The sequence below is a fragment of the Indicator indicator genome, chromosome 4 (genome assembly GCF_027791375.1).
Source record: "Indicator indicator isolate 239-I01 chromosome 4, UM_Iind_1.1, whole genome shotgun sequence".
In the NCBI taxonomy this organism is placed as follows: domain Eukaryota; kingdom Metazoa; phylum Chordata; class Aves; order Piciformes; family Indicatoridae; genus Indicator; species Indicator indicator.
The window spans coordinates 25074940-25090503 of record NC_072013.1 but is presented as its reverse complement, the minus strand read 5'-3'; the positions used below and the strand labels follow the sequence as shown (position 1 = coordinate 25090503).

At 42.8% G+C, this 15564-nt stretch overlaps 1 protein-coding gene across 1 annotated transcript in view; it reads right to left on the bottom strand.

Annotated features, from left to right (window-relative positions):
* ASPG (asparaginase) overlaps positions 1–1224 on the bottom strand; it is a 46017-nt gene extending 44793 nt beyond the window's left edge. Inside the window, exon 1 of the mRNA XM_054400667.1 lies at positions 1032–1224. Within this exon, the coding sequence (XP_054256642.1) occupies positions 1032–1224 (193 nt within the window). The remainder of the gene's footprint in view (positions 1–1031) is intronic.
* Between the last annotated feature and the right edge of the window lie 14340 nt (positions 1225–15564).

The following is a 15564-nucleotide window of genomic DNA, read 5'->3' as shown; positions in this document are numbered from 1 at the left end:
AAGCAGGATGAAACCCCTTACCAGGATGCAGCAAGCCAGTATCATTTGCTTTATTATTTGCACGTTATTATGATTTGCACATGCTTCAATGACTGATACTTGCTTAAGCAAAAGTAAAAAAAAAAAAGGCAAACAAGACAAGGAGTTATGGAGTTCATTTATACAAGAATGACATGGGATTTAAAATTATTTGTTTTAAAAAGGTGTTGGGAAGCTGTGAAAACAGAAGTTGGAAATTTTAGTATAGACAACGCAGACAAAGTCACCATATATCATTTGAAGCATGCATTTTTTTTTAACAGCTTTGATAGATTAAACGCAAAGGTGACAGCCTTTAAAAAAAAAAATCTCTTTAAGGAAGTCAAGAGCTGGTAAGACAGCAGCAGAAACCTGAGCAGAAGCAGGTGAGCACAGATGCTGCTGTATCTAATCTCGCTTGTATGACGCTTGGCAGCATGCTTGCTGCCAGACTTGCATCAGCTTCATCTCTCAGGTCACCACTTGAAAATCCTCTACGTGGCCACCAACTCCAAGAGCCCACGCTCTTCCTAGTGGAAACGTGAGGCAGCCTGGGATGGTGGCTCTTTTGGGGCTAAAAAAAGACTGCATGACTAGTATGATTAAGCTGGTTTCATTTTCAGCACATGAAAGAGGCAGAAAGGACTCGTACTTCGAAACACGTTGTCCTCTGCCAAAAACCTGCTCTAACTAGCTATGAGGCTCGCTTGTCACAATGATGCCCATCAGCCAAGCTAACCAGCTGGTAGAAACAGAAAATTAGAGGAAAGTACAGACGGCTCTGGCATCACTCGTACCAGTTTCGAGAAAACCGGAGATGCTGAACTGTAGACCACGCCGGGCAGAGCGGTCACAACGCAAGGCTATCACTTAAAGAAGCGGCAGCTTCAGACGCGTCTCAGCAAGCGGTGCACGCCTAACGCCCTGCCAGCACCCACCCTTACCCGGTTTCGCAGCGCAACCTGAGGGAGAGCCCGCCTCCGTCGCCCGCTCCCCCCCCGCGGCCCCCTCACCCTTCACGTCCTGCACCATGCCGATGGTGCCGCCAGTGTTGATGACTAGCACCCGCGCCTCAGCCTTGGAGCCATTGGTGGAGGCCAGGGGGTAGCCGGGACGCTCCTGGGGACGGATGCCAGCCAGAGCTTTGCCCAGAGAGCGCACCCCGGGAGGATGCTGTCTCGCTGCTGCTGCCGCCGCCGCCTCCATCCCGTTCCTGAGTAACCGCTACCGTCACCCAACCGGCAAAAAGGGAGCTATAGGACGGCTGCTGGGCCGCCCCTTCCCGCCCTGCCGTCCGGGCCGGCAGCGGGGTGGGGCCTACCCGGGCTGCTGTGCTGCCCCTAGAGGCGAGGAGAGCCACCACGGCCGCGCGCAGGAGCGGGCAGCGAGGTGGCGACGGCCGGAGCTCGAGGGCTGTAGGACGGCCGTGAAGTACAGCCGGAGGACGGCGGGGCCCCGGGGGGCGGTGAGGGAGTTGGGCCGGGCTTGGCTGGGCCGAGCCCCGGCACCGCCTCCGGGCTGCGGTACCACCCCTTGTACTTTGCGCCGCTGCGGCCGCGGGGCAGCGTCGACCCCCGTGGAAAAATCAAAGTCCTTCGTGCTTGAAGGAGAATCAAAGAGCAGCAGCACAGTTTAGGCTAGAGGGGAGAAAGTGCGTAAAAACGGCAGCCCCGGCGAGAAGACCTCTTATGCCCTCTTGTTTTCAGAAAGCTCATGAGGAAGAAGGTAGGAACTTCTCTTACCTGACCTCTGAGGTGACTCGTTCCTACAATTTAAGCTTCCTAATCTGGACCCTCGGTTTTCATCCAGGTTTCCTTGGTAGAAAGGAAAGAACTTCTGCCGTCAGGCTGCACATCGAGGCCTGAGCCAAATGTGGAGTCTGGTACAATACTGCCTGCTAATTACTGTAATACAGAAAATAAGGGTTGTGCTGGAAAGGTATTCTTGGGCAAAGATGAAGGCTGTGGAATGAGCAACAGAAGTCTGCAAACACACGTCCTATCCACATTGATCTCTTACATTTAATGAAGCATCTATATATAGCCCTCTCTTGCAAACTGTATAGTAGTATTAAGCCACAAACTCTTTGTTGGCTGTATCTGCAAAAAGCTGGGTATCACCAGGAACTGAATACCATGATCCTGAAATGGACTTTTTCCATGCAGTAGGAATATGTAAGCCTCTTTGCTGATGCAGAGAAGACAGAAGAAACAGGTTAAGAAACAGTGGCAATGCATAGACATCTACCTTATTTCAGTGCTCTATGAAAAATGGCACAGTACTATTGCCCATAGCCCCACTGATGGTAATGCTGTAGTAGAATTGCTAATATCATCAAAATAGGTGGAGTAATGCTGAAATTTGTAAGGCCACAGAAAACAGGGATGTCTTCTGATCTTACAATACCACCACTTCCAGTCCTTAGCACTTACAATGTTGAACTTGTGAAAACAGACATGTTACTTGTAATAAATATCATAACAGAAAAAGTGGTGAGTTACCATTTTAGGGCACAGAAGACTCACCCCCAACCTGTTCCAGATTGTAGGCTTCACTTAGGTCCAGTTTATGTTTCACCTGTTATCAACAACATGCTAGGTATCCCTCAATTATTTTTTTTCTTTCTTCTTCCTGCAACAGTCGTCTTAAGCATTCAGGGATATAAACCCTTTTCAACTCAAATGCTTCAAAACAGAAGCATTAAGCTTCAAAACTTAATACAAATTCAGGCTGTAACATCTAGGTAAAAATAGTTGATACATCTAGGTTAGAGGGCAATTTTACAGGTAAAGAAAGTGGGGAGGTATAATGAAAAGTGTAATATTATAGATATTTTACAAAAAAACCTGAAGACCTTACAGACCCTGGACTCAAAGAGATTAATCGTGGGAAGGGAGGCTAATTAAACTCTGCAATAAAGCAAAATTATCCACATTAAGGCCTGGCTCCGATACTGGTTTGACTTCTAAGAGTCATGTTGGGAAAATATATGGTAGTTTCTTTTGAAGATCAGGTGTGAAATCAAGTATAAGGAGCCTGAAGATGGTTTCAAGGAAATCTGGTAAGTCTTGAGGTCTGTTGTCATGAGATTTGTTACTAGCCAATTCTAAAGCAAAATAACTGCCTAAAACCTATGAACGAGTTACTGAGAACTGTAACTGCTGAGGAGCACAGTCTGCATGAGCTGAGAACAAGCTGCCACAAAGTACATTGAGGCGAAACATGTAGCCTAAATCCCTGAGTTACTCAGTAAGCCAAAAGAAAAGCACGCTTTCTGTATGAAAGTGGCAAGGATTTTTGGTTCCAGGTCATATGAACCTAATTTGTACCCTCTTTTGCAACTTTTAGATAAAATTTGACTCAATTTCAAGGTAAAAAAATAAATATTATGATACAGTCCAAGCTATTTCTTTTGCTTCCAATTTCTATGACTTACTATTCTAACAGTAATACATTTTGTGCACTCCCTCCAAGTTGTCACTCTACTATACTGGGTGGCCTAAAACATGGCACAGAACTCCAGATACAGCCTTACGAATGCCAAATAGAGGAAGAGTAATAATTCCTCTTGATCTGATGGCTGAATTTGTCTTACTAATGCAGTCCAGCCTGTTAGATTTCTCTTAGCTTTCATCACTGCAAGAGCTCTTTGCTGACTGATACTTGATTTGTCCATAGGAACCCCAAGCCCTTTTTGCACAGCTGCTATTTAATTTCTCAGTCTTCCGCCCGTACTGATCTATGCAGTTATTCTGTCTCAGGTGCAGGATTTGCTGCATTTGGCTTTGCTGAACTTTACGAGGTTCACATCTGCCCATTCCTCCAGCCTGATGAGGTCCTGTCCTGCCTTTCAGGTTGGACCATTATTCTGATTTTATTTTTTCACTAAAGATCAGCCAGATCAGCCAGCTCTCCTGGGCTCCTTTGCACTTCAGGATGGCTTCCCAAGATACCTTGCCTACTAGATTGCTGGAAATGCCTAAGTCTGCTCCACTAAAGTCAGAGCCTTTAGTCTACTACATCTCTTCCTCACTTATGTAAGCTGAAGGCCTACTCACGAAACGTGCTGTTTGCCTTTATCATGGAGTTAAGTGTTTTAAATCACTTAAAGAATCCTAGTCAAAGATACTACAAAAATATTTAATACAAATTTGTAAAAATGCGATTAAACAAAGTTCACTGGCAAAGTTCACTCACTAAGTGGGAATAATATAGAAAGGAAAATCAGCTTGGAGTTGGGCTAGAATGATTTACACAGACACTGGGAATGAAAGGGGTAAGGGAGGCTCTCTTGAGTCATAAGGTTCAGAATGGATCCCCCTTGCTCTCTAAACTCTTTCTCAGAGAGGAGTCTAGGTGTAGCTACATCAAATCTTAGTTCCAGACTTGACTAATGGTTGATGAGTAAGAAAATACGGGTACAGAGGCAGGGATTCTGGTGATAGTGATTTAACATGTGGGTCCTGTATAACTTCAAGGTAGAAGCAGTTTAGAATTCATTAACACTGTTATGGTGAATCATAAGTTTACATAGCAATGCTTAATTAGGCAATAATCAATAAATGGTTATGATCAATACAGTGATTTAGACAAGGATTTAACAAAGTTCTCTGAGCAGATCACACATACAGATACATGCCAATAGACTTAATTTATGATTATTTCCTGCAGATGATAGTACACTTTGGTACCTAGTGATCTGTAGAGTTTTACAAAATCCAATTGAAGTGATTACTTCTGTCTCCCTTCATCAGTTTCTACAAGTGGCCTGTTGTTCCCTTTATTGGTTTTATCAGTGGACAGCCTGAGTCTGGCCTGAGAATCATCTCAGCACATGGGAAGACACAGCCTGATGCAATGCCAGGGAACTGTAAGGGGCCTCACTTAGGATCAGTAATTACAGGGTCACAGCATGATTGACTTTGGTCGGTACTTTTTCATTGTGGCAATTTTTTCTTGTCAGGCAATCTTGGCACTCTTCAAAGCGTGCTATGATCCAGGCAGGAAGAGTCAGGCGTACGTTTCCCAGGCAACAGGATCTTAATGTACAGTTAGGAAGTGCCTAGTCGTTACAGCACACTGGACTTTTACCCAGGATGGGAAGATACTGGATTGCTTCAACTCATGGCCTCATTAGGCTAGATCAGAAAGTACCAAGATGTCCCAGCCCACTGTATTTTGTAATGAAACAAGAACACAATAGCTAGGGAAGGGGGGTGGTGGGTGGTGTGTGTACCACCATAGCCTTGCACCCAGATACCCTACAAAAATGCTTGACTGAAAGTAGGAAATAGTTGTAATACCTGCGTGCTGACCAATACACCTGACGAAGAACTAAAGACAGCAGCAATTGCAGCCAACAGCTCAGCATCAGACTCCTGGTATCATATACATAATAGGGCTTGACTAATGCTTGATTAATGATTAATTTTTAGTTAGTAACAGATAGATTACTTTGTATCTGCAGTATAAATCAGTGCTTGTTTGTCTGAGACTCACCTGCTAAGAAAAAGCCTCATCATGGCAGTTCCTGTCTCCCCAGTAGTAACAGCTGCACTTTTTCCTGAGGGTCCTAAGTGCTGCTATTTCAGCCACCACAGTCAGGGCCAGATGGTCATTCCCTGACCAGCTCCTTCTTAGTTATGAGTAGCAGATCAGGGAGAGTATCTTGCATCTTTAGCTTGTCCAGCACCTTGGTTAATAGGATTCTTCTTGTCCATAAAATCTCTTAGATTTCTTGTCCCTTCTCCACACTGCCACACACACACTGGGATTGTAGATTCCTCCATGAAAATCAGGACCTGCAGTCAGGAAATTACTTGTCCCTAGTTAAAGGGAGCTTCTCCCATGTCCTTTCTCTCTGATGAGGTGGCGCTGATCATGATGTTGCCATTGCAGTCTCACTGACTAGAAAAGCACTCAGGAAGTCTCTAAACCTTAGTCTATAAGAACTCTGTGTGCATCCCATTACACAAAGAGCAAAACCATCCACAGCCCTCACCTTGTCTTTGTGAAAGAGCACTTGTATCTATGCATTGCTTCACATGAGCTCTTCCATCAGATCTCTAATTCTTGTACCAACACAACTCCTCGGCTGCATGCAGACATCTAGTTTCTCCTACTGGTTTTCCAAGCTGCATTCATTAGTATATCAGCACTTGAGGCAGGCCCTTGGTTGTCCAGCTTCCTTGGATGGGAGAGAACCTTCCCTGTCGGCCAGCTCATTGTGTGCTTCTGCCCAGTGATGGACCTAACTTATTCTCCATCAATAATTTTGTAAGCCCATTGACAAATATGTTGCTGCTTCTCTGTCAGACAGAACTCTCACTGGGCTTTAGATAACAATTTACAACACCATAATTGAGAGTATTATCAGGATATCTGAAATTTAGCTTGTGCTGAAGTGACAGAAAGCAAGAGTAGTGCCTTTTTCACAGGACGGGAGTCCATAGAATTCCTAATGATTCAGAAAATGGGTCTTATGAAAGAGATCAACAGCATCTATTTCACGAGGAAAAAAGTTTACATGAAACAAGTACCCGGTAATCTTAGTCACAGCTGGTTCTCCCTCTTTTTATCCAGAAGAAAAAAAAGTTTAATGACTGAACTTTCTGCCAGTTACTGTTGTTAACCACTGTGGATCAAAAAGGATTAGAAAGGTTGTGAAGTGAGTGGAACTGGGAAATGAGTTAAATAAACAAACAACCCTACAGTTTCATTCTTTTCTAAAAATGGTTTTGTGGTGCAAGTGCAAGAGGCAGTGGGCACAAACTGAAACACAGGAGATCCCATCTGAACATCGGGAAACATTTTTCACTGTAATGGTGACCACACATGGGCACATAGTGCCCACAGAGACTGTGAAGGACATGTGTCTGGAAGTACTCAAAAGTGATCTGGACATGATCCTAGGTACACAGGATATTTGATAAAATCATCTCTAGAGGTCCTTATAAACTCAACTGTTCTGTGACATTCCACTAAAGAGGGTTACATATATAAAGAAGCTTATAAAGGTTATGTAGATAAAGATGAAGCCATCTGTAACCCATTCACTGAGAAATGAGTGCCTGTAAGGAGGAAAACTGGATTTTGAAAATGAGGACCAAAGTCTCCAGCAGTTAAATGCCAGTTGAGGATTGGGAGAGCCAAGAGGACTAAAAGATCTTAAGATGTGCTTCTGAATTTATTTGGAGTAAATTTCTGTGGCCCTGCCCACAATGAAGAAGGGAACTCTGATAACCATGTCTGTTATGTGTGTTTAACACAGACTGTTGGTACACTCTGCAACTTGGGGTATGCAGGTCACCCTACAGTATCATAATGACTTTTTGTGGTCTTACAATTCTGATTTATTTAACTAGTATTGATGAAGGTGATGGACTCTTCATCCCTGCTGAATAACCTTGGGCCTGCCAGAAATAATTCACAATGTAGTTGTCTGTACTGTTGAAGAGGGCAAGCAGACACATCAGCAAGCTGGAGGAATACTGTATTTTCTCCTTTCCTCTGCATGCTGCTGGTAGATTACCTCCAATTTAAGCAAGAAATTCCTGTCTGCATATCAAGATGGGAGGGAATCTCATAGCCCTGGGAGGGGATTTGGGGAAATGGAATGGTTTTGATTGTGCAGTAGGTAGATAAAGGCATAAGATCATTTTTGAACACAGAAGCATGTTGAAGACAGGCAAAAAAAGATGAAAGCAACAAGAACGGGCAGCTTTCCTCCTGATCTGATGGTTGAAGGCAAAAGGAGTGGCCAGAGGCTGACCACATAGCTAAGCTCATGGTTTTGCTTAGGGGGGGTTCTGTATCTTTAAGGGCCACCTGTAAAGCAGTGGAGGTTGGTAAAGGAGCTGGGGAAGAGGAATCAATCTGCTGTGTCTGATGGTGCTGGGGGTACTCAGACTTCTGCCTGGCTCCAGCTTCTATTTTTACTTCTTTTCAAAGTGCAGTTGACCTAAAATCATATGGCTATTTGCCACAGCAGCTGTTACCCTGAGTATAGAGATGGTTAGGGAGACATTCTCTCTGCTTCCTGAATGGATTCTTTGCAGTGCTAGAGAGCACTTGCTCTATGGCTATGTCAGTAGAAACACACTGTTATGATGCACAGCTTCACACAGCGAAAGAGAAATGGATAGAACTATCAGAAGTAATACACCTGGACGTTTTACCACTCTGCATTTGCCATGGTGAATCAGAGACAGTTGTTGTTCTAGCTTCCAGTACACCTGTAGTTGCAAAACTGAGCGATTTCAAGCGAGTTTGGCCTTCCTTGTAGAAATCAAGCACTGATCACAAAGCAAGGGGAGGGGTTTCACACTTCCTTTCCCTCAAAGTATGTCAGCAGGGCCCTGGGTGGTTTGAATGAGCCCTACAGATCTCCTGCTGAAGCTATGGAATGCTTGCAAAATGGCAATCTGTGCACTCTGCACTGAGTGGGAGTGGAGAAATTAAGATGATTACGGATGACAATTTAAAGTGATTTATTTTCATGGAAAACAGGGTTGTCCTTTTCTAGCTGTATGTGATTTGGGGAGGTACAGGTGAGTGCCCGTGTTCACTTTAGAACCTCTGGTCTTCCTTGTGCAGTTGTGTGGCTGCAGGCATCTGAGCTACCTATTTCTAAAGCTTGGTCATGGGTTTTGTAAGAGCTTTTGTTTACCATGCAGACATAGAGAGAGTTGACAGTTCAGAGGAAAAGGATGGCAGAGGATGGAATTTGAATAATGAAGGGATGGAAACTTTATCCTAAGGTGACTTTATTGAGCACAATGAGAGTAGTCAGAACAGGCTCTGCCTTGCTTAACCTGTAGTCAGATGTCTCAGGTTTATTTACAGTAACAATCTCACTTCCGTGTAATTCTGACGTGCCCAGAATGAGAACTTTGTGAGACAAAGGGCTGTTGAAACAGCTACAGAGGCAGATGATGATCCAAGTGAAAAAAAATGCTCTGGAGAAACTACAGAAATTCTGCAGCTTGCTAACCAAAGGCAAAATGTTTCTCTAAATCTGAGATTTGTGCAGACTTTGTATAAACCTGGGAAGAAAATCACCAGTAGTGAGATTTTCAGGGCTTTCTCCATGGCCCAAATTTTAGTTTATTTGATTGAGTAAGAAGTTAGCCTTCACATCAGCACAGATAGGGAATGAGGAACCTGTCTGGATAAATTTTGAACTGTAGCTCCAAAGACAGCTGGGTTGGTCCTTGAAACTCCTGAACTACTTAAGTTTTAAAGGAAGTAGCCTGGTCTTAGAGGCTCCATTTCCTTGTCTATTTTTCAAAGAGAAACACTCAGGATGGTGCACATCTGCCACCCATCTTTCAGTTGATTAGATGGAGATGTCAGTCTACATACCAATGTCAGAAAAAGCCATGTGGATTAGGATAATCAGTTTAAACCATGGTGTATTAAAAAGAGTGTGACTAGTAGGTAGAGGAAGGTTCTCTTCCTACTTTGCTCTGTGCTAGTCAGGGCACACTGGAGTACTGTGTCCAGTTCTAGGCTCCTGAGATCAAGAGAGACAGGGAACTACTGGAGAGAGTCCAACAGGGAGCTACAAGGATGATTACGGTACTGGAATATCTGCCTTGTGAGGAGAGGCTGAGAGACCTGGGGCTATTTAGCCTGGAGAGAAGGCTGAGAGGGGATTTATCAATGCTTATACCTATCTAAAAGGTGGGTGTTAAGATGATGGGCCCAGTCTCTTTTCATAGGTGCCCAGTGATAGGAGAAGGGGCAACAGGTACAAACTAGAATACAGGAAGTTCCATCTAAGTATAAGGAAAAACTTTACTGTGAGGGTGATAGAACACTGAAACAGGCTGCCAGAGAGGTTGTGGAGTCTATTGTCTGGAAACTTTCAGAACCCGTCTGGACATGTACCTGTGCAACCTGATCTAGGTGAACCTGTGTTAGCAGGTGGGAGTAGACTAGATGATCCCCAGAGTTCCCTTCCAACCCCTACCATTCTGTGATTCTATGTGATTCTGTTGTCATAGTGTGTGACAGGAGTTACACTGATTTAGGAAAATAATTAGCACATTTTCAGTGAGCATAGTAACATGGGTCTGCCTTAGTTTGTAAAAAGGGATAGAACAGAAAAACACATATAACTCTTCCCCCCTGACACCCTCCCTGGGTATGTATGGTTTGAGTATCCTTTCTGTAAAAAAACCTGCAGAAAAACACATGAAACTGTAAAGAGGTTAATAAAGGAGAGAAACCTGAGGCAAAGAGGACATACCTGAAGGAGAAATACCTCCAAAGAGGTGTTGAGGGAATCTCTAAGATTATCTTGTCAATCTGTAGAAAGATAGATTGCTCTTTCCTTAGGCACTGACCACAGCCCCATGGGTAGGTGTTCATCTCATCTCTGATGCTCCTATACTTATCTTTCATTCAAACTCCAGAAATGTCTAGTCTGGTAGAAGCTGTGACAAATCCTTTGGGGAAGCAGAAGGTACAGTGGTCACTCCCTCTGCTGAAGCTCTTCTATCCTGTATAACAGGACCCTCTCAGAAGCATGCCCATCAAGGGAGGGTACTCAATCATTTGGTAATTTCACATCCTCATGATGAGGAGGTCCTGGCAGCTCTGTCTTGGCATGAGCTCTTGGCTCTCTCTTATGCAAATGGGGCACCCTGGAGCTTTTTCCAAAGGGGCAGAGAGCAGAGCAAGTTGAGGTAAGCAGGGCAGAAGTGAGCTGCAGACACCAAGTGCCTTCCTCAAGGGTTGTAGCTTTCACTTCTCCCAAGCAAGTCCCTCCCTCCCAGTGGGTCACCTGGGGACAGAGGGAAGTGGAGTTGCCACTTGGTTCAGGGGAAGGTGGAAGGTAAACAGTATGATCCAGATGCAGGTACCTGTCTCCTCTTACTCTCCAAAAATTGCAGAGAATGCTTTCTTCTCAAAAACACTACAGTCAAAATTTCTTCTTTCACAGCTGGGTTAGTTCACATTCTTTTCATGCAATGCTCTCCTGCCAGTCAGAGTGATGAGCCCCAGGTGTTCCACACACACACCACTGTGATGATTTTCTTTTGCCCTCCTGTATTTGATCTTCATGCACTCCACAAAGGGTTTTAAATCTTTCACTTTTCTCATTTTCTTCCTCAACAGAGAATAAAAGACCCAGGAGTAACTTGCTCCCTGGATAGTTGCGTTTTAAAAAAGAATGAGTACAGCCATCAGCAATAATTCAACATTTATAAAGCTTTTTTTGGTCTGTTAGTAGTGAAAATCTAGACTGCATAATTAGTAAATGAATGGCACAGAGGATGCATACACATCTCTGGGGCTTTTGGGGTCTATCTTTTTAACAAGGACAGAAAACCCACATTGAAAAGACAGGGAAGTAGGTAAGATTTGATTAGAATTCTTGATATGGAGAGCATCTTCCATACTGCACGTTGCAAGAAGTTATAGAAAATATCTGCAGGGAGTTCCTCTTCTTTCTCTAACTTAAAATGTTAGTTCTTTCTTGGACTACTTTTACGTGATTTGGATAGCAAACATGTGCAAACAGACTCCTCCTGCCTAATCACCAGTTAAGTTGGGAGACTATTTTACATGTTCTCCAAGGAATAGGTAGTTCTCAGATTTTATTTATGAAGCAGAAAATAAGCAAGTAGAAAATACACTGGGGAAATACCCAAAGTGATTGTGGCTGATAGCAACTCCTAAAATTAGAACAATCACTGAAGATATTATTTTTTAAAATCCAGTTTCTCTCCTTACAGGCACTCATTTCTCAGAGAATGGGTTACAAGTGGCTTCATCCTTTTCTACATAAGCTTTTAGAAAAGCCTCTATAGAAAAGTAGAGTTTGGAAGGACCTCTGGAGATGATCTTTTCAGATCTCCTGTGTAACTAAGACTACATCCCGATGGCTTTTGACTACCTCCAGGGATGGCACCCCCATAGCCTCTGTGAGCAACAGGTGCCAGTGCTCAATCACCATCACAGCAATAAATGTTTCCTGGTGTTCAAGTGGGACCTCCTGTGTTTCAGTTTGTGCCCACTGCCTCTTGCACTTCTACTGGGCCTGGCTCCATCATCAGATGACTTGGGCTGACTCAACACTGTTCATTAAGCTGTTACTGTTCAGAATAGCTTAAAAGAACTCAAGAGATTATAAACATTTTCTTGTCACTGAAGGATAGTAGTATCATCATTTTCTCTTGGGGCAAGAATGACACACCTCAAACTAAGACTAAAGTTGGTTCAACCAAACAAATTCCAGATCACTGGGTGACACCCTCACTATTATCACCATAGGTGATAAATTTTCTCAGATACACAATATTTGTCACTCCACTTTAGTATTCTCAAACTTCCTCCAGAGTCACAGATTTCAGAAAGTGCATTTTTTGAACTGCAGCTGCAAAAGGTGTTGCATTTCACATGTTCTATTGTTTTTTCACACTATCCTTTTTATGATTTAATAATCTCAAGAATCATTCGGCAGGCAAGTCTTCTGTAAATCTCATTTAATTAATCTAATCCCCATGTAACCATAATAAATAGTACTCTAGGCAAGCTACAAGATTTCAGTGTAAACTGGAGACTCTGGGCTCTTCCGCAAATCTATTATCAGCTCAAATTAATTCATTGAAGTTCTTTTCAGATACTAATTTACAGAAGAATCAAGAAGTCATTAATCACAAATGAAGTAGATTTTTTTTTTAGGAATTATTACTTGTCCATAATCACATCCAGCTACTCAGATGAATTCACCTTAGGCTCTTGTGGCAGTTCAGGCTGGGTGCCCCCTCCTACTGCCACATAAATTACACCTCTGGTGTCCTGGGTGCCCACCCAATAGGGGTGGACACAAGAAACAGCGTATTTCTACCCATAAATCCTGCACCCTATAAATCCATCTGCAAAGTCATTGTCTTTCTCTTTCTTCCCTCTCTGCTCCCCTGGGAGATGTCCTCTCTTATCGGGTAATGCCGGGGGAGTATCCTCAAGACCTCTTAGGCCTGTCTAGGCCTAATGCCAGGAGGAGAACGGAGGGGGGTCAGTCTCAGACCTGGCCAGCCTGAGACTTGCCTAGCAGCGGGAGGGGGAAGAAAGAGCCCTGGGGGTTTTGGGTAGACCCTCAGGTGGGAAGAAGGGTAAGATTGGGAAGCTTTGGGAATCATGTAAGGGGCTCTGTACGCTTTGGGATGTTCTTTGCCACTATGCTTTGTAGTGTTTTGTAGTTTCACCAATTGCTTTTCCATTTAAACTTTCCATCACTCTCCAATCCGTTTGTGTGAGTGTCATTCTTTTGTCCCTTTCGGGGCAAGAGACGATCTGTCTGGCCTCAAACCAGGACAGCTGGAATCCTTTGGAATCCTTTTGGCCAGGCATATCTATAGCAGTATGGTACACCCTGCATCCTACACTTCCGACAGAAGACTTGAGGGAGGGGAGGTTTACAGTGGACATTAGGAAAAACTTCTTCAAAGGGTTGTCAAGCACTGGAACAGGCTGCCCAGGAAAGTGGCCGAGTCACCATCCATGGAGACAGTTAAAAGATGTGTAGATGTGGTGCTTATGGACAGGGTAGTGTTAGATTTACAGTTGAACTGGATGGTCTTAAAAGGTATTTTCCAACCTAAACAATTCTGTTCTATTATCAGCTGTGCTTCCACCTCCTATCAATGGAGTCCTGCAGAAGAAGAATTATGAGACAACAGAAAACAGGCAAGAAGCACAGACTACATACATATCCTGAACAGCTCTATTAACCTTGAAGGGAGAAATCCTGCAGCTGTCTACCTTAAACTTGTTTAAGCAACTTTGCAATGTTCTTTGAAACTCAAATTAAACCATAAAATACAACTGCTGCAGTTTAAAATTTTAGTTCTACATTTTCATCTAACAGTAAATAATATTTCCCAGCAAGGCTAATTTGTAAGATGCTCTGTTTCCTTCAAGGATAACCCACCATGGATCTTGTCTGCAAGTGTATTATGTACCCAGAAAAAAACTGGGAACTATTCAGAGCTAATACACAGTTCTCATTTCTCAATTGACCAATGGGAGGTTATAGGTTATTGGCCTGGGAGTGGGGAGGTAGTTAGCATTATCTATTCCTCTCATCCTAAGGACATTAGCAGGAATCATTTAGTTTTATTATGACATGCACCACTGGAGCACGTCTCAACGTGCAGCAGAGACCTTCCAAGGGGAAGAAGCACATCAGTAACTGCTCAGCAGATGGCAGCACATGCCCAGGAACGCACCAGGGCACAGGACCGTTCTATTCTTCCCTACTGACGAGGAGAATCCCTTCAGTTACATTACACCATGCTTTTTGATTCTGCCAAGTTTGTCTTGCAGACAAAGCAAAGATTTGACATTCTGCCTGTTTCACTGCAACACTTATTTGCATACAACACTCAGCTGAGATGTACTGCTGGCTAAGCCATTTGAGATGCAATTCTTCTATTAAACCCATCTCACTATATAAAGTATGATGTTTTATAATTCAAAATGGATCTAAGGAAGAAATGCTTAGAGTAAGCCACAGAAATTGCCTACTATATGGTTGACTCTCTGGTTATTATGGCTTAAAAAAAAAATCTCACTTTAATTATCTCCATTTTTTCCTCCAAATCTACCACTTTTTTGTGATTCTCTCTCTGTTCTTCAGAGGATCATTGCATATTACATGATCTTCAAATCACTGAGTGAACAGGAAAAGATTCATATGTTTTCATACACTGTGTTTGTATTCATGTATTTCATGAATGCAAACACATACCATTAATAACTAAATTTAGCTTTTGCTATGCATGATTGCACAACAGAAGAGACAAACACATTTTATTTAGCTTCTGCATTTTATTCTGAAACTGCTGACCTAATTTTTAGAAATAAAGATTTCATGGGTAGATATAAGAGGAAGGGATAACAAAGCTGCCTTGAATCAGTAATTGAAAAATATTCTTCTGCCATAAAGGAAAACAAACCTCATATTTATTACATTTTGCTGTATGAAAACTTAATTAACAAATTGCATCCAGTATATGAAGTTATAGTTTGGATCAGAACAATCTAGATCATCGGTTTCCTTTCACTTCTAGCTATTGATTAATAAAAACCCCAAACACCTTTGTTGTATGGCTTTTTCAAAAACCAGTGGCAAAATTAAGCAGGAAAATGCAACTCATAGTTAAAGACAAAAAAACCCACAAAAAACCCCAACCAACCAAACAGCAACAACAACAAACCCCCCCCAAAACCAAAACCAAACCACACTCCATGGCTTATGAGCTTTTAGGCATGCAATGAACTAACCTTAGATTTGCTTTGTCTTTCACATACCTTGTGATAATCCCGCTCACAGGTATTATTGAAATGAAAACTGCTTTACATTAGTTTGTTTTATAAACTCGCTCTCCTGTGCTAGGTCAGCAAACCATAACTTTCTGAAAAAAGATTAACATTTTCCAACCTGTATTTTAGTATCCTCACACTAACCTTAAGGAACAGTCCTGCAAAACAAGTCTCCAATAGTTATATAGAAGACAGAACTATTTAGACTAG